The sequence below is a fragment of the Myotis yumanensis genome, unplaced genomic scaffold, assembly GCF_028538775.1.
Source record: "Myotis yumanensis isolate MYYU_CA2020_CCGP unplaced genomic scaffold, mMyoYum1.0.hap1 SCAF_10, whole genome shotgun sequence".
Taxonomy (NCBI): domain Eukaryota; kingdom Metazoa; phylum Chordata; class Mammalia; order Chiroptera; family Vespertilionidae; genus Myotis; species Myotis yumanensis.
Genome location: NW_027223761.1, coordinates 38,485,439 through 38,503,896, shown reverse-complemented (window position 1 = coordinate 38,503,896; position 18,458 = coordinate 38,485,439). Strand labels below are relative to the sequence as shown.

At 48.5% G+C, this 18,458-nt stretch overlaps 1 protein-coding gene across 4 annotated transcripts in view; it reads left to right on the top strand.

Moving 5' to 3' along the window:
• PPFIBP2 (PPFIA binding protein 2) overlaps positions 1-18,458 on the top strand; it is a 129,666-nt gene that overhangs the window by 53,452 nt on the left and 57,756 nt on the right. For 3 of the 4 annotated variants that reach the window (XM_070425388.1, XM_070425387.1, XM_070425389.1), the window contains one exon: positions 17,645-17,737. In XM_070425388.1, the coding sequence (XP_070281489.1) occupies positions 17,645-17,737 (93 nt within the window). Of the gene's footprint in view, positions 1-3,613; positions 3,827-17,644; positions 17,738-18,458 lie in introns of those variants that run through there. The other variant, XM_070425390.1, reaches the window with a different exon arrangement.

Genomic DNA, 18,458 nt, shown 5'->3' with positions numbered 1-18,458 from the left:
AGCACACCTGCTGAGAGACTTACCTGCGTCCTGGCCCCTGTCACCAGGGCCCAGAGGACAAGGCTCAGGGCTGAGCTGGAGCTCAGGATTCAGGTGATAGGTCGGCTGAATGGCCTGTGACCCACAAGACCCCTTTCAGTCCACGTTCTGCCTGATTAGATGCTGCTGACTCCTGACAGCCGGCAGGAGGAGCAAATCCTCACAAACCCCACCCCCACTCATTCCCACACATACCTGGGATTCCAGCCAGGTAGGAGGTTGTCCTGGGGTGCCCTCTAGGCCCTGAGGTGAGGAGGAGGGGAAGCTCCGTGAGTGGTACCCAGGCTCCTGCTGGTTTCTGTCAGCTGGCGCTCGCCTCATGTTTCAGGCAATAGTGAGTGGAGTCCGTGCCAGTGAGTGAATTGCCTTGGGGAAGGACCTGAGGGCTGTCAGGGTCACTGCAATGACCCTTGTGTGCCCTGTGTGGTTCCCAGAATTTCTCTCTTCACAGATGGGTTCAGGGACTGAGACTCGACCTCGAAGAGGCAGCATAATAGAAACAAACCCCACCCCTCCTTCACAGGGGCAGCCTAAACCTTTCGGAGTAACCATATCGGCTAAGTAAAGCCCAAGCTTCCAATCTTTTGGGAGTCATGGGTCATTTTCTGATGAAAACTTTATTTTCAGAGACATAATGATTTATACATACAAATACTAGTGGCCTATCTGATCCCCAAAGCCCCTCTATGAACCGCTGTGCGGTGCCTAAGGTCGGGGGTGGGGGTGGCCTTCTGAGTGAGGTGGGGAGACCAGGGCTTGACTCGTTGGCACAATGATGGGGTCACATCTGGGCCAGCTGCCACCTGGGGGATAGTGTGTGCAAAGGAGCCTGCTGCTCCTGCATCCACCACATCCCAGCCGCCAGCCACACACACACACATGCCCTGCTCCTAGCTCTTTTGGAATGTTATTTTGTGGATTTTTGAGTTGAATTACAAAGAAATAAAATGTACTTTGGTGTTTTTAAAAAATAGGGAGCTGAGGTAAGAATTTCTCCTTGAGGATACCATAAAAATACATCAGGAATTTAGCTGCAACTTGTCTGGATCCCTCCCTCTGCCCCACCCTCCCACTGCTCCTTTCCCAGTCTCCTCCCCACAGCCAGTTCATCACACAGGAGTTGAGCTAATAGATGAAACTGGCCATGTCCTTTCCTCTTTGAGTCGAGCATCTTTAGTCTGGAACAGCAGACCTTGAGACTTGTTTTCTTCCAGTAGAACTTTAGTCTTTTCTTGCCAGTCTTACCATTTGAGCCTCATTCTTTCATTCAAAAAAAAAACCAAAAAAAAAAACCATGTCCGTTCTTACCATGTAGCAAGAATTGTGCTAGGCTTGGAAGTTAGAGCAGTGAATCAGGGCTCAGACACATGTCCTCAGTCCGGTAAAGAGGGCAGATATATAAACTGTCAGCTGTGGGGCAGGTGGGAGTTGTTGCCACGATCACCTCTTTCCTCCGTCCCCTCTTTCCTCCTCTCATACCAAAACCTATGAGGAACACCAAGCCTCCCTCCAAGGGGGCAGGGTCAGGGCCTGGGACTGTGCCCCGCCTCTCTGTCTCGCCCCCAAATCAACTCCTAGACCTCTTCCTCCCTGGAGCCCCAGAAACACCTGTACCACATACCATGTGTCATTCCTTATTTTCCCAGGCAGGAAGTCAGTTTCATTTGCCTTGGATGCTGGGCAGATGTGTGACATCTTCATTTGACTTTCTTAGGCTTTTAGACAGAAAAAAAAATTAAGAAGGCCTGCCTAACACGGCCAGGGTTGCTCAGCGGTTGAGCATCAACCTATGAACCAGGAGATCTCGGTTCCATTCCTGGTCTGGGCACGTGCCCAGGTTGCAGACTTGATCCCCAGAGTGGAGCATACAGGAGGCAGCCGATCAGTGATTCTCTCTCATCATTGATGTTTCTCTCTCTCTCTCTCTACCCCTCTCCCTTCCTCTCTGAAATAAATTTAAAAAATATTTTTTTAAAGAGAAAGCCTTCCTACCCCTGCAGCCTTGGAGATGGTCTTCATTAGCACATCCTATCACAGTTTTGGGCAGGGAACCTCGCCTGGGTGGGGCGCCGGCTGAGCTCTGGAACTGGGCCAGAGGTGAGAAGGGAGGAGAGCCCAGTGCATGGGCAGCAGAGCCTGCTTTTCCTTTCTGGCCTCGGCTCAGGGTGTGTCTGCAGGAATGTACTCCTCCCTTCGTGCCAGCTGCCGGCCAGAGCTCTCCTGCCTCCCTGTGATGTGTGGGCTGAGCTAGCCTCAGGGATCAGGCTGCAGGATACGTTTCTGCTTCATCCCCAGGCCCTGCTTTTGGGCCCTGGTGAATGTTGATGCTGCTCTGGGCACCTCGACACCCAGAAAAGCCTTTTCCTCAGGCTGGGAGTCCTGGCGACTCGCAGGGCGCCAGAGGCCCCTGCAGTCACAAGATGCCCGTCTGCAAGTCATTTGCACAGCAGAGCTCAGAGCCCTTTCATGTAACCGCAGTTCCCGCTGCCCCCACATCAAAGATCGCTTTCATAACCAGTCATAGGCAGAGGTTGCATGTCAAGGGCTGGGCAGGGAGGAAAGCTGTTGGAGGGGAGCTCTCCAAGGAGACCATGTGCGGTGGGGGCAGCGTCTGGGGAGTGTGGAGAGGCCCCTGGAAAGCCAGCATGTGACCTGCCGATAGGAAAACAGACGAAGCTCCCTGTCTGCCAGGGCGGCCGGCCTTCCTTCCCAGACTCCTACCCAGAGCTCTCCTCTCCTCTCCTGGACTCACATGCCTGGGCCCTACCCTTCCTCCCACCCTGGCCTGTGAGGAGGCAAGTCACTGGCACCGACCAGTGAGGCAGGCCTGGGACTTGACGGAAGCTGCACCACCCCCACAACCTGGTTCAGAACTTGACCCCAGGGAGCCCAGCGGTGGCTGGCAGCAGCCGGGAGCCCAACTCCCCCAAGTGGCAGAGGGCTCTGAGGTTACAGCAGCTGGTCTCCAGGGGCCAGTGTCACCAGCGCCAAGGACAGCGGACACCCAGCAGGGCCGGGAACCCAGACGGGAGCTGTTTCCGAATCTGCTCTTTTTTGGAAACGATAGGCTTTCCTCGGGCACAGCCAGGACAAGGGGTAGGCGTGGGCTTCGGGGTGGGGGTCAGCTGTGTGTGGGAACCAGCAGCTCCTCCAAGAGCAGCGCTTATTTATAGTCTTCTCCCGGGTCCCAAATAAACCCAGAGCAGCTGGGAGCCTGTGGGTAAATGCAAAGAGCGGCCGAGACAGGAAATCAGGGTCTCTCCATAATGAGTTCCAGCCACTGCAGAGAGGGGAAGCCAGACGAGGAATTTTCTTCAGGACTGTTTCCCTCTGGCAGGCTCTGGTATTATCACCAAAAGAATGTTTCCCTGTGCATGTGTGTGTGTGTGTGTGTGTGTGTGTGTGTGTGTGTAACTCCTGTACGAGTCTGTCTCTCCCCCTACCTTTGTGTTAGGTTTGAGCGCTCCGCGGGCTCTGCATCTCAGCGCTGGTGCCCGCGTGCGTCTGTGGGGGCGGCGGGGGAGGATCTGGAGCAGCCCGGCCTGGGCTGAGCCCTTGTGTATCTGAAACTGTTTAGGCAAAGGCTGGCGGACGCAGGCCAGAGATGTGGGGAAACTTGAACACAGCTTGACGTTCCCGAGGGGGAGGGGCAGAGACAAGAAGGAGGAGAAAACTTGGTCTCTGGCCAGAAAAAGGGTTTTTCAACCAAGGAGTCCAACTGCTGACATGGGTGCCCAGCATGGATGGGGACATTGATGTGTACAAGCACTTTGCGTGGCTGAAGAGGGTAAGTGAATGGCTGCTTTGTGTGGGTCTCCGTGGAGATGAGTGAGGGGAGAGACCCTTTGGGGGGGGCGGGGGTTGTGTGTTGAGGAGGAAGGGATGTATCCTGCAAAGCTCTGTGTGGCCAAGTTCTTCATGAGAATCTAATTATAGACACCAGGGAGAAGCAGCCGGCTGTCTTTGTTTCTCCTCTGACATTCTGGTGAATGTGCCTCTGTCCCAAAGGCCAGAATGGAGTGAGGAAAGTTAGCTGCTTGAACTTTGGCACTCACACAGGGTTGGAAGCTCCAAACACCATGCCCAGAAGAGGTGTCCACCGCTTTTGCTTTTTGGTTTGAGGGCACCGACTGGAGGCTGCTGCCTTAGAATGCACTGAATTGGGAGGTTGTTAAGCTTCCTCTCAGCCCCGATGTTATCCAGCGTGGAGAGGAGTGAGCTGTCAGTGGAAAGCGGCTGTGTTTCCGGAGGCAGGCTCTCTGGGGAGTCCTCCGCTGAATGCTCTGGAGCCCCAGGGTTGGGCCAATTGTTCTTGCTCTTTGTTGAGGGGATGAACACGAGTGAGCGGTGAGAGCGAGCGAGGAATGAATGAACACTGGGTGCTGGAGAGCACCTGTACTCCCAGAACTCAGGCTCTTCCCTCATTTGTGACCCCCTTATAACTGGCTGAGAGGGGTATCCGTGTATTTTCACACTGAGGCAGAATGTTTTGCAGAGGCAGGAAGGGCAGAAGCAGCTGACAGATAAGAGATCTAATCTTATAACTGGGGAGGAGCAGGAGGGACGGGAAGTAACAGCTCAGAAGGCCCCGACCCAAACGCCCAAACCCTGTGCCTGTTGGCTTTGCGTGTCCCCTCTGCATCGCTCACTTAGCAAATATTTGAGGTGCGGGTACTGGGAGTCCAGGGGTGAGCAAAGTAGAACCAGTGTCTGCCCTGGGGGATCTTCCTCTAGTGCAGGAGAGGGAGGGTAAGCAGTCCCTGTCAACAGACCCCAATTGCTAATTGATCAGTGTGGTGAGGAGGAGCAGGAGGCCCAGGAGGGCTACTGGAGATGGAGCAGGAGCCTTCAGGGAGTCCTCTTTAAGGAAATAACACTCACTGAAACCTGAGAGAGAAGTAGGAGTGAGTCAGGTGAAAAACAGGACGAAGAACATTCCATGCAAAGGGCATAGCATGTGCAGATGTCAGAAAGCAAGAGAGAGTCAGGCGGGTTTCTCGGGTGCGAGAAAGCCAGTGTGGCTGAGCTCGGTGACCGTGGGGAGAGGCAGGCGGATACCAGATCACACAGGACAGCGCAGGCTGCCGTGAGGGCTGAGACCGGGCGGTTTGTGTAAAGGGACTTGTAGCAGAGATGTGACATAGGATACACTGGGGGATCCAGTTTGTATTTTAAGAAAATGACTCTAGCTGTGATGTGGTGTATGGTAAGCAGTGCTGCGAAAAGGGAGGCAGCTGAATGAAATTAGAGAGCCCCTGGGCCTGCTGTTATCAACCAGCACAAACCCCTCATTTAACCAAGCCCAAGAGAGGCCGAACCTCATGGCTATTAGCGTTACAGCTATTAGTGGTGGTGCAGCCTGCTCTTGAACCCTGTTCGTTGCCTCCCCGTCCGGTTCTCCTTCCTCATCTCTTCTGCCAAATATGTAGAAAATTATTGGTTTAGAACCCAGCAGAAATCCTGTTGTGCTCAGTCCCTGCTTGGCTTTGCGATGGGGGCGTTGCAGCCACCAGAGAGCGTGCTGAAGAGACATTCTGGCAAAGGTTTGCGTCCATCGTCTTAAGCATTTAAAAAGCCTCATTCGGGAGATCCTGGGTGGGGTGGGGAATAGGTAGATAATAAGTTCACTTCCCATCACATAGCCTTTATTTTCAAATATCCAAAATGAGGCTTCTTAACCAGGCGGTCTTCCAGCTATCATCGGCCTGGGATGGTTGGCGGCCTGTCCCACCCCCTGGGCAGATGTGACGCTGCACCTTGAGGAGACGGTCTGTCTGTGGAGGGACTGATTCTGGATGGGGTGTCCCCTAAGAATGCCCTGCTGTCCTGAGACCAGGCTGTGAGCTCTGCCTCCACGTGTTGGACATATCTAATAGGCAGTATCATCAGAGTCTCTATCGTTTTCTCCACCTTAGAACCTACTGCCAAGATTCTCCTTTTTAAAATCCCCCTTTTCTTCCTGGGGCCCAAGCACTTGCCCTCAGTCCGGAAGCCAGAGCCCAGGCCCTTCTGCTGGCCTGGCCTTTGAGACCTTTTACAGCCCAGCCTTCCCTTACCTTTTCAGTGTCACCGTTTTGCATCCACTCTGCTGGGCTCCCAAGTATCCTCCCTCCCTTTTCCAGCTTGTCCCCAATGCCCTCCTTCTCTTCATCCAACTCCCTCAAGACCCTCCCTTCCCCTCAGCCCCTTGCTGACCTCATCCCCGTAGTGGATGCCTCCACGAGGGCGGGTCTCCAGTCCTTCCTGTCTGCCCAGCTCACCCACCCCTCCTCAAGCCAAGGTGGCTTGGAGAGCAGGTTTCTCTTAGCCCAGAGTTTTGAAGGTGGAAACACTGGCTCCTTCATTTTCCCAAGCTGAGGGGGTGGCTCTAGAAGAAGAGGTGCCTCTATGAGGTGTGACCTGGTGAGCAGTCTAGCAGCCCTTGCCCTTTGACCAGACCAGGAGGGCAGTGCCTGGGAGCAAGACAGAGTCTTTGAATGTTGGGGCAATGAGGGAGATGCCTGTGGTCAGGGAGGCACAGAGCCTAGAGGGGAGGTATTTGCTCAGAAAAGAAACATTGTTCAGTGGCTTTGAAGTGGGGGGTGGATACGATGCACCATTAGAGTAAAGAATATGCAGTTTTGTCCTAGCTGGTTTGTCTCAATGGATAGAGTATTGGTCTGTGGACTGAAGGATCCCAGGTCCAATTCTGATCAAGGGCACATACCTCGGTTGCAGATTCAATCCCAGCTCTGGTTGGGCTGTGTGTGGGAGGCAACCAATCGATGTGTCTCTCTCACATCGATGTGTCTCTCTCTATGTCTCTCCCCCTCCCTTCCACACTCTGTAAAAATCAAAGTAAAAATATCCTTGGGTGAGGATTAACAAATAAACAAACAAAATATATGCGGTTTTAAGAAAGGCCTTGATGGAATTTTGGTTTTGCCACACTCGTCAGCGCTATCATCTTAGGTAGTTGGGATTTCTTCATCTATAGCATAAGGAAGATAAGTGCCTGCCACAGACAGGTTTTGTGAGACTCAAGTAAGATATTGTATGTAAAATGTTTAGCATAGTGCCATGAATATAGGAAACATGCAATGAAAGTTAACTGCTGCTGCCTGTTACCAGGCGGGGGAATTGAAAGAGGAACCGATGGGACCAGTTTGGTTCTCTCCTAGCCGTGCAGCTTAGGCCATTAATTTCTTCAGTTGTCAGCCCCTTTACACATTCCAGGTAAAGGTCTCAGACCAAAGCATGCTGAGAACCTACACAAGGCAGCTGCGACCTGGCCCTCTGAGTAACCACAGGGCTGTTGGCTCTGGCCAGCTGGGCTCTGGCTGCTGAGTGGAAGCTGACCAGAGCTGGTCCTCCAGCTCCTTCCCCAACAGACAGCCCAGGGGCAATGTAATCTCCTGCCACAAGTATAGGGAGGGTCCTCTGCCCCTCAGCTGTTCCATTCCTGACTGACTCACCAACAGCTCGCACCTGCCCTGCTTTGAGACGAGTGGCTCCAACCTCCATAGTCATGAAAGAGCCTCTAAAAGCAGCTCCAAGCAGGGCTCATTTTTCCAGGGATAGAAGGTCCAGGCAGTCCAAGAGGCACTGGACAGTTTACTTCTAATGCCTCAGGAGAGCTAAAACAGACACAGCACAACCTCCACCCCCAACCCCAGCACCTGATGCTGCTGCCCCTCTGTCTCCAGACGTGTTGTTAATAATAGTGAGTCAGTGTGTCTAATGGAGTTGGTGAGATGAGGAAAGAGCATCACTCAAAGAGCCTCCTGTTGTTTCTCTCCACCTGGCTTTACTACCATCCCTTCATCAAATAACCAGCTCCCTTACAAATGCCACTTCTCCTACAGCCTAATGCTGTGGTCCCTTATGCATCCACCCACGATCAAGAGCCTTTAGGAAGAACTAAGCTTATCCAAGGCAATGACTTGGAAAAAGATTTTTTTTTTTAATATATTTTATTGATTTTTTACAGAGAGGAAGGGAGAGAGATAGATAGTTAGAAACATTGATGAGAGAGAAACATCGATCAGCTGCCTCCTGCACACCTCCCACTGGGGATGTGCCCGCAACCCAGGTACATGCCCTTGACCGGAATCGAACCCGGGACCCTTCAGTCCGCAGGCCAACGCTCTATCCACTGAGCCAAACCGGTTTCGGCGGAAAAAGATTTTGATAAATTAAGTGTATTACTCTCCCTCCAGATCCGCCCCCCCCCCCCCCCCCCCCCCCCCCCCAGGATGACCAGTTAGGAGTCTCCATGTGCATCACACCAACTCCTTGGTTGGAGAGCTTATAGACACTGTCTTCAAGGTATCTTTTAGTTTCAGTGTTAGTTCTGGAAACCCGAATGTGTTAGTTGTAGCGTCATGGATAGCCTATCAGTATTGGGAAGACTCTAAAGATGCTGTTCTCCCATTCTCCTGGGAAAGTTACTTTGTGGTTTTTAAGACTTGATCATTCAAGTGGCAATTCCACTTAAAGCTTCTCCTGTCCTTGGAAGGTGTAATTGACTCATCCCTCCCTCTGCCACTGCTGCTGGCTTAGGTACATCTCTAGGGCAGTACTTGCCACATCGCCCCGAAAGACTACAGAGCTTTTTGATGGTAGGGATGAAAACATTTGTTTATCACTGAGTGTGGTGCCTTGTAGGTGTTCAGGAATATTGGAGCCATTCAATAAATAAATGAATAAAACACGATTATGTGAACATTGGTCTAACCAAGCTATTTAATTTGCTTTATGAACTGTGCTTTGCTTTTCCATGAATATGAGTAGGTAGATAGGAGACTCGGTAAATTCCTATTTTCTTTTCATTAGCCAGAAAATGGAGATTTAGAAAGTTTAGAAACTTGACCCAACTGAAAAGAAGTAAGAAATGGTGGACCTTGAAAATGACTTCAGGTTTTCTCACTGTGCAGAATATAGTCAAACACTGCTGCAGTTTAAATATCTTGCCCTTTGTTCTCCCTGCATGATCTACAATAATAATCTGCTTTGTGTTGATATTTACTGCTGTGTTGCTGACAATTACCTAAAAGAGAAGTTGGGGTGCTTCATTGGGCTGGAAAAAGTTTAGCTAAATCAGAAAACAGGTCTAATTAAGCGAGTTTATTCTATATCTATAAAAGGCTCAGTTGACTCACACATGCACAATACATGTAAGACCCTTGCTGGCGCCAATCACACATGTGTGTTTCTATCTGTCATTGTCAATCGTGAATTCAGTTGACTCTTCTGTTATAGAGAAAAGGCGAATAGTGATATTAAAATATTTCTTCAAATTAATTTCCTTTCAATGTGCATGAATCCATGCACTGGGCCACTAGTTTATATATAATTGAAACCAAGAGGCAAAGGGCATAAGAAGGTCAAGGTCAGAATAAGATGTCTCTTGTTGGACTCCTGGTGGCTAAAGATCTGATTGCATGTCATTCACACTATATTTGGAAGAAACTTTTAAAACTGTGTCAAAGATAGTACATTGGCTTGATTATTCTTCACCTAGAAAAAATGGAACTGGTCTGGGAACGGTTGGTTTTGTAACAACTGTTAGATAGCTCTTAAGTCCTTAACCAGAGTGTTCAGGGGAGGTTTTCCTATTTACAGGCACCTGTCTACACTCATAGTGCCTGGTTCCCTTGGTGATGGGTAACCTGAGCCATTTAATGGGAATTGACTATAGCTGCGATGACCCACTTATTCTCATTCTTTATTTTTTTGGTTCCCTTATTTTTAAGGTGTACATTTTTCAAGTTCCCAAATGTGAATAGTGCCTTGGACATGTCCCCTGTGCCCAGCAATGGTGGCTTACTTGAAATTGGTTTTCTGAATTTGATTAGATCCCTTTGAACAGACAGCCTGAAGTACTGCATATTTTTGTTGTTGTTTCCTCATTCAGCTAAAAACACATGCCATCTATGTATTTAGTGACTAAAGAAGGGAAAACCATCCCTAGACTTATCCAGGGCCAAGGCTTACCCAGTGTGTTGTGTCCAAAATCTCAATGTATTTTCAGGCAAGGAGCCATCATGTAATTTAAAATGATCTGACTGGTTGGGACAGCATACATACCAGATGACACCCTCATGTGAACCCTTGTCTGCCCCACTTGACCGCTCTTGAGCCAGCTCTTTCCCCTTTGGTGCTTGGGCTGCTGCTCCAATCACTGAGCAATACCGGCCAAGACAGGTGGGGCTATTTTTTAAGCCATGTCTAAGTGGAGGGAGAGGCTTCAGGTTGCTGTAGCAGCTGCACAGGGTGTTCTTTGGTTGGGGGTCAGGGAGTTGATGATGATAGCTAATCAGCCTCGGTGACTGGAGAGCAATGAGAGGATGGAGAGTAGACTGACCAATAAGGTTCCAGCATGGGCAGAGTCTCTACATAAAGGGCAATTAGGACTACATAAGGTCACTAGCCTAATCTCAACTGAGTCCTGCCCCCACCTCTCCTAAGGGTAAGTGTAAAAGGAGTTTATTCTTAGAAAGTTCCTCCTGTACCGAGAGCTGGGTGCTAGCAGACTCAAGAAATAAAGTATGTTTCCATATCTTGAGAAACACTGCATTTTAATTAGAGATGACGTTATTAGAGGATGTCTAAGGCCTCCCAAAAGAAACCTTATCATTAGTTGCAGAGAAGCTCAGACTAGTCAATGTCACCTGTGCTAAAGAAGAGGGATGGAGAGGACCAATGCAGACAGAATTCTTCTGAACACTTCTTTAGTGAAACCTATCTGCCCAGAATAGGCTGGGATCATTACCTTGACTGTGACCACCTGACAGAAGTGAGGGCTGTCATCTCTTTAGAGACAATCCTCACCTCCCAGCCACCTGATCCAAGCTTGGCTGGTTGGAATCTTCCCTCTGAATTTTTAAATATGGGAACAGAAAATGGTAGTGAGCGGTGCCAGAAGGTTCTGAGGTTATCAGTAACCATGTCCTCTCCATATGGAGGCAGCTGGTTTGCAGAAGGAGTCAGCTATGAAGCCATCATGCACAGAAACAAATGAAAGTCAAGAAAAGATAGAGGATGGTGGCATTCTCATCCCTGGGTCACACTGTCTAAAGGCAGAGATATGACCCTACCCTTCCTGTTAGTCCCTTCTTGGCCTGTACTGGTCCAAGCAGAGTTTCTGTTACTTGCAACCAAAAGTCCAGGCTAATGCAAAAGTCCAGACATACAAGAAAGGATTCCTACTATTGGGACATAAATTACAAAGGAATTCTGCCCACTGTTGCCTAATTTGCTTGAACTGGCAATTTTGAAGATGGCATTGAGCCAACTGTAGTTAAAACCAGGATTATCATCAAGGGCCAAAGGGGATCTACTTTGTGGCACAGGGTGTGTCTGTGTGGGATGTACTGGGATAAAAAAGGCACCCAGTCTCCTTTGTGTGTGGAATGGATGGTTTCCTACCCACCACCTGTTGGCCTCCATTCTTATTTCCCACATAGAACAAAACATGGAAATGAAGTAAAGACAGGGAATGATACAAGATGCAACAGGCCCCTCAGCATCAACTGGGGGTTTGGGGAATTGAAGAAGTGGGGGTTAAGCCTTCTCTGCAGAACAAGGGCAGCAAGAAATGGCTCTCACCATGTGTAACCTCAGGAAGGTCACCTCATCTCAGATGCCCCATCCTTCAAATAGAGAACATTATACCTCACAGAGCGACATAGAGGGTCCGTTAGATCATTACACACAAAAACTCGTGGGAATGAAAGTGCAGCGTGCTCTTTACAGCAGGATGCTCTAATATTTCCTCTGTGTAACATAAACAGTTTCGGAATGATTGTGGAAATACGGAAATCATTAAATTGCCTTTGTTTGAGCCAAAAAGACCAAAGTAGAGTTAGAAACAGTTCATCCCTTGTGCTGACAGTTTTAATTAGCTCTTTTTGTGCAAGAGGACAAAACAAGGCAACGTTTCTGATCAGGATGCCTAGGACGTAGCTGTAAAAGTCTGCACAAACAACCCAAGGGGACAACAACCAAAATGCTTTCGGGCTGGAGAAGACAAAAGGCGGCCTGAGTGACAGCACAGCACCACCGCTGGCTGAGAGCACTGGAACTGTGCCTGTGGCGCAAGCAGCTGAGGACTGAGGGCATGTCCACTGTCCCTGACCAGATGCCTGTGTTTTGAGTCATACCTACAATGGCCACATTTTTCCCTCTTTACAAGAATTTTACGACATACTCTAAGTACTGTGTGCTACATGCATGTTTAGAATGAGCACAGTGAGACTACCAATAGCTAGTAAGGAACCATCGTGAAACTGGAATTACTATTTGTTACAATCCAGAAGTCAGGTCAAATTTAGGTTAAACATGCTTTCCAGCCAAATTGCCCAGGGCAGCCTACTCCGAGGCATCACCCTTGGGCCCCCATGGCTGGTCAGATTCCACCACACTTGCTTGCTCCTGACCTGGCTCCTCCACGGCAGCTTGGCCAAAGGAGAGCCGTGTCAGGTCTCTGCAGAGTTCTGGGTGGGATGGGTGCCTGATGCCATGGCTGGGGGCCATCCGATCCCCAGCAGCAGGCCTCTGCCAGGAGAGCACGCCCTGCATGAATGCTCTGTACGCTCTTGCTCTCAGGGATGCTGGGTGAGGGCGATGTTGCAGCATTCCTTGACCGACAGGTCCCGGAGATCGGAGACGTGCTACTAGCACTGTACTTCGCTGACCCCTGAGGAGTCTCAGCAACATCACTTGTAAGGCCTGGGGAGGACTTTGATCTGATAACTCTTGGCTATGTTTTACATTTGCCTCCAACAGATCTGGATTTTAGAGGCTGAATTCCTTGCATTCATGATTTTTTCCAGCCTTGCCCTGGCTGGTGTGGCTTAGTTGATTGTCTGTTGCATCCACCAAAAAGTCACAGGTTTGATTCCCAGTCAGAGCACATACCCTGATTGTGGGCTTGGTCCCCAGTGGGGGATGTGCAGGAGGCAGCCAATCAGTGTTTCTCTCTCCCTCTCCACCTCCCTTCCTCTCTCTCTAAAATCAATAAAGTATATTTTAAAAAAGAAGATTTTGCCCAGCCTCTTGAGAACAAAGCTTTGATAGAGGCAAATGTATTTTAGCTTCAGTAATGTTGACTAAAGTTTCTGAGGTATTGACAATCTACATATAAAGAGAACTCCCCGTCCTGATTCAGTTCTGTGATACAAGAGAGGAAGCATGTTGCACTGTGGCATTTCTTCAGTTGAAATGCAAAAGGACATGGAAATGTGTCTCTCTATCTCTTTATAGATCTCTTAGTCCCTCACAATATCCATATGTAATTGGACTATATAATCAGAAGCTCTGACCGTGGGAAGTTTTGATGAGAAGATTCATTTTCCCTCTGTCATATTTGTAGAAATAACCATCAAAACAGAAGAGAAAATTTGATCGAATAGATGAGTAACACAGTTTAGTACATTAGTTGTCCAATGGACAGGTCTAGCCTAGGGGCTACCATCATTGGTTGAATGAAAATGACCTTTTAATTATTTATATTCATCAATGGAATGAGCATTCTCAATAGCACTGAACAGGGAAGAAATTCTCTTTTAAATACACTTGCCATCTCAGAGTGGGGAGGAATGGAAATTTAGCATGTAGCTTCCTTCCGAATTCAATTTGACTTTCTCTCATCTATGGATAGCTGCCTTGCTCCTCTTAACCTGACTTCATACATGGAGCTGGGCAACCACTCTATCACTGACTTACCCAACAGAGAATATGGACAAGAGTTTTCAGAGACTCCCAAACCTAGAATCACTTAGGGACCCAGATGTATGGTCTCAGTATTGATCCAAGAATTCTACTACTGCAGTTCCACTGATAGAATTAAGAAATCATGTATACCCTCTGACAAAGCAAGTTCTTCTTAAAGTAGGGCAAAACAGAGCTGTGTTCCAACCATGTCTTTTGAAACACATTTCTGAATCATTGGAATGGCATTTACATTACCACGTGGCCCTTTATGCCTTGATAACATATCTGTTTTGCAATCCAAAAATGACAACAGGAAATGATTGAACTTGTTGCCCAATTACTGGAACAAGGAGTTATACATTTATGTACCTCAACTCAAATCCTCACTTTGACTGATGGCTGCTAGCATTCAACAAGATGATTCTGAGACAATCTTCTTGGCGCTGTTCTCAGATGCTTTCCAGGTTTTTCTTCAAATGGAGGTGGCATTTTATTCTGGTCTGTGCTCTGCTGTTGATGGCAGTTTTGTTGAGATGAGTCAGTCTCATCTAGATTGTGAAGACATGGCTCTGTATTTCACCAAAAGCCACTTCTATCCGGAACATTATCTCTGTTTCACTGGTGTTTAATACCTTTCAAAAGCTTACTAGAAAACAGCAGTAATTTGGATAGACTGTATGAGAGGAAGATGCTAGAACAGTGATTTGGGGTGAGGGAGGGACCTTTCTGCCATGAGCATCACTGTGATCTGGGCCAATGTGGCTGGCTGAGAGGGGATGTGCCTTGTTCATACACTTGTGCCTCAGTTGCTTTACCTGTAAAATGGGAATAAAAACAATACCCATCTCATGGGGTTGTGGGAAGAAGTACATGAGTTCATGTATGTCAGGTGCTCTCAACAGTGCCTGGCACATGTGAACAGTACCTACATGCTTACTATGTGTTTACAGCACTGTGCTTGGACCACATTGTATCTGTCTCCATAGACTTGCTTTGGCCTTTGGCCCATATTAACCCCTAACCTATTTAGAGGACATCACAGGAAAGCGTGAGTTCTGGGCTTGGTTTACTGTGAAGATATTATCATGGATGTTGTTTTTCCCATTTCACAATCTCTGTGAAAATAAGAGGAGTTCCTCCCTTCCTCAGGAATAGTTGTGCTTCTCCCAGGCAGTTACTTTGACTTGACTGCACTGCTCTGTGCCTCTTTTTATTCATCACGCTTCCCTTTTTCCATTGACTGCTAGGGTGGATTTGGATTTTTTATATCTACTTCTAGTCTAGCATGTGCTATAGATTCTATAGGATGCATGTTGTATATTAACTGAACTTACGACTGAAATCATCTTTCTTACTCTTCCATTTTTTTTTTCACCTCGTAAAAATAGCTGCCTCTGGGTGAGTGTATGGGTTGACTTTTTGTTGTGATGAAGAACCTGCTGCACCCCTTTGGACTGAGGCACGGTTGGCGCCCTGACTTGCTGGAGTCTTGCAGGAATTTTCCCTTTGGTCTTCTCTCCCTCACCTTCTGCTGGAGAAGTGGCAGCTGTCCGTGCTGGGTGGCCCCGTGCACATGCCGACTTTGGCACTGGGTTGGACATGCAGAGCTTCACGTGGGTGCTGGGGTCCTTTTCTATTCTCCCCACCCCTGAACATCACCAACATGTCAGTTCTCTGACAGAGGAGCCTTTGACCTGCTGTTGAGAATTATTTTTCTCTCTCTTCTTGTAAGACTCCGAGAAAATGTAGGCTGTAATTATATCCTTAAATACTAGTCAGAGAGCTTGACCATGTGAGGACTGGAATATGAATTAATGTAACAACAATAAACTGCCACCAACACAAAGAAGCCCTTTGTGATTATGAAGGCCCTTTGTCTATGGTGTGAAAGAGCTTCCACAACAATGAACAAGATGCAGACTGCGGAGAGGCTGGTGCAAAAGGCAGTGTGTGGCAGGCCCTTGGGTCCTGTCTAGCCTGAGCCTGGCACGGCCACCCTGGGAACTGGCCCCTGGGCTGGCCCTCCCACTACCTCTTCCAGTCTGCCAGTGCTTCTCTCCTAGTGTGACTCCTGCTTCAATGCAGAATGCTTGGTCCCTGTTTCTGTCCTAGGGCCCAGCCTGGCTCTGCCACCTGCCCTCACCCACACCTCCCATTCCAGCACAAGAATGTTCACCTTTTTGTCCTACCCTTGTGGGGTAGGAATGGGGCAAGGGAAGGCAGGAGGTGCCCTTTCTTAATGGAGGGGTGTTGGAAAGCCCATTCTGAAGGTTGGAATGTGGGGAAATGGGCTTCGGAGAAGGGAACCAGCTCCAGTCCCCTGTGCCTGGGCTCCTCACTGACTCTCTTTTGCACAATCATGACCTTCCTTTGGGGCACAGGTAACGTGTCTCATGAACATTGGAGCTTCCATTCCTCTGGAGCAGCCCAGATTATGATTGTCACTTCCCCATTGAGCAATAACATCTACTTTTTCAGACTGTCAGGCCCCTGCATGGCCACTGATGGGCCTCTGGTTTCGGCCTTTCATTCAGCACAGAGGAAAGGGAGTGTTTGGTGGCATTGGGCCAGGTCTGTTCCATTAGCAGCTCCCTCACTCCTCCCCGCCACACCCAGGTCAGACACACCCTGAAAGTCACTCCAGCTCCAGCTCCTGCTCAGGGCATTTTATGAGATACTGCCTCTCCTCTGCCATTTCTAATCTTCTCCCTTTTCTCTGTGTTTCATGGTTTCTGGCTACTTTCCATTTACTGTTTTTTCTCTGCTTACTCCTCTGAAAGCCCTCAGGGTTATTTAGGTTCTCCTCAAGATGTTTCATCGTAGCTTGCTTCACTCAGCTCTAGCTTTGTAGAAACACAGTGTGGCCTGGTCGGTGTAGCTCAGTGGTTGAGTGTTGACCAAGGAACCAAGAGGTTGTTGGTTTGATTCCTGGTCAGGGCACATGCCTGGGTTGTGGCTCAATCCCCAGTAGGGGGTGTGCAGGAGACAGCCGATCTATGATGTTTCTCTCTCATCGATGTCTCTATCTCTCTATCCCAGTGATGGTGAACCTATGACACGCAAACTCATTTTTTTGCTTGACTTTTCTTTGTTAAATGGCATTTAAATATATAAAATAAATATCAAAAATATAAGTCTTTGTTTTACTATGGTTGCAAATATCAAAAAATTTCTATATGTGACACGGCACCAGAGTTAAGTTAGGGTTTTTCAAAATGCTGACACGCCGAGCTCAAAAGGTTCGCCATCACTGCTCTATCCCTTTCCCTCCCTCTGTTTCTAAAAATCAATAAAAACATAGGTTAAAAACACACACACAGGGTTCCAGCCTGGCTGCCAGAGTGCTAATCAAGTAGTGGGATTGGCCATCTCTAGAAGAGATGTGTGAGTAGATGAAGGGCCTTGCAGTTGGCATCTCCTGTCTTCCATGCTGGGGGGTGTGCCTTGGCTCTGGAGAACCTGGCGTGAGAGTTAAGAGATACCAAGATCTCTGCAAGAGTTGTTCCCACATAGTTCCTTTGTGAATAGTATCAGCTTCCTGGGCTTCTCACAGAGTAGAACCACATTGCTGTTGGTGCCTCTGGCAGGTTATGCCTCCAGCTATACCAGACCCAACTCATCCAGTCAAGTCGGGCACCACTGGGTCTGGAGCTCCACGAGGCCTTCCCGGCCAAGGGTGAGGTCACCTGAGGGGGTGGTTTTGCCAACTTTCAAAACATACCTATCACCAGCATCTGGTCAGGTTCTCTTTGTCGTAGTTGGGAATCCTGTGGTCTCCTGTTCGGGTGGGTGGTTTTGCACATACAATCAGTGCAACTGTCCACACAAATTGCATACTTCATTTGGAAGTTGCTAAGATGTTTTTCTAATCTTTTGAGTACATCCTTTTTCTTTTTCCCCTTCTCTCTAGTCCCAGGTAAACCACCACGGTGCTGCTAATAATGAAACATACCAGGAACGCTTGGCACGTCTAGAAGGAGACAAGGAATCCCTCATATTACAGGTGGGTCCTTTTTGGTGGGAATCGCATATCCTATTACCTCCAACTCTGCAGCTGCCCTAGTCAGGGAGAAGCACAGGGATTCTTTCTGTTGGGTTTATTTTGCTCCCAAAGTTTATGCTTTTAGAAAGACTTTTCCTGAAACACAGCAGAAAGTAACTGGGGGCACAATTTCACTCTGGATTGGCTTTGGGAGACTGTGAATGTATTCATTTATTCATCATGGACTACCAAGCACCCACCTCATTACGCTGGAAGCTCTGTGGCCAGGCTGGTTAATGGGGCCTTATCTTCTAGGAGCCCAGAAGTCTCGCAAGGATGATAAGCTGTATCCTCATGTCACTAATGAAACAGCCATGACTGATCCGGGCCTAAGGGTGCATGTTAATGGGATCAGGCCCAAATAATCTGGAGGTGGATCTAGACTTGAACTTTGAGGCCAAATCCCCTAGATGGTAACATGGGGGTAATAAGTCTTTGGTGACTCTCTTGCTTCAAAGAGAGGAACTCCAAAACTCTTCCTGGAGCAAGATAGTCAAAGGAACACTTTCAGTTCTGAAAGCATGCATTCCTTGGTAGGACACAAAAGTGAGCATTCTTGTGGGAGGCCTATTGCTGTGGTGGGGGCTCTCTGCTCTGCTAGCTCTCAGCTGTATGGATCAAGCATCAAAGTCTGGTATGCATTGATCGTTTGGAGAATAATAGGATTAAATATCCCAATCTT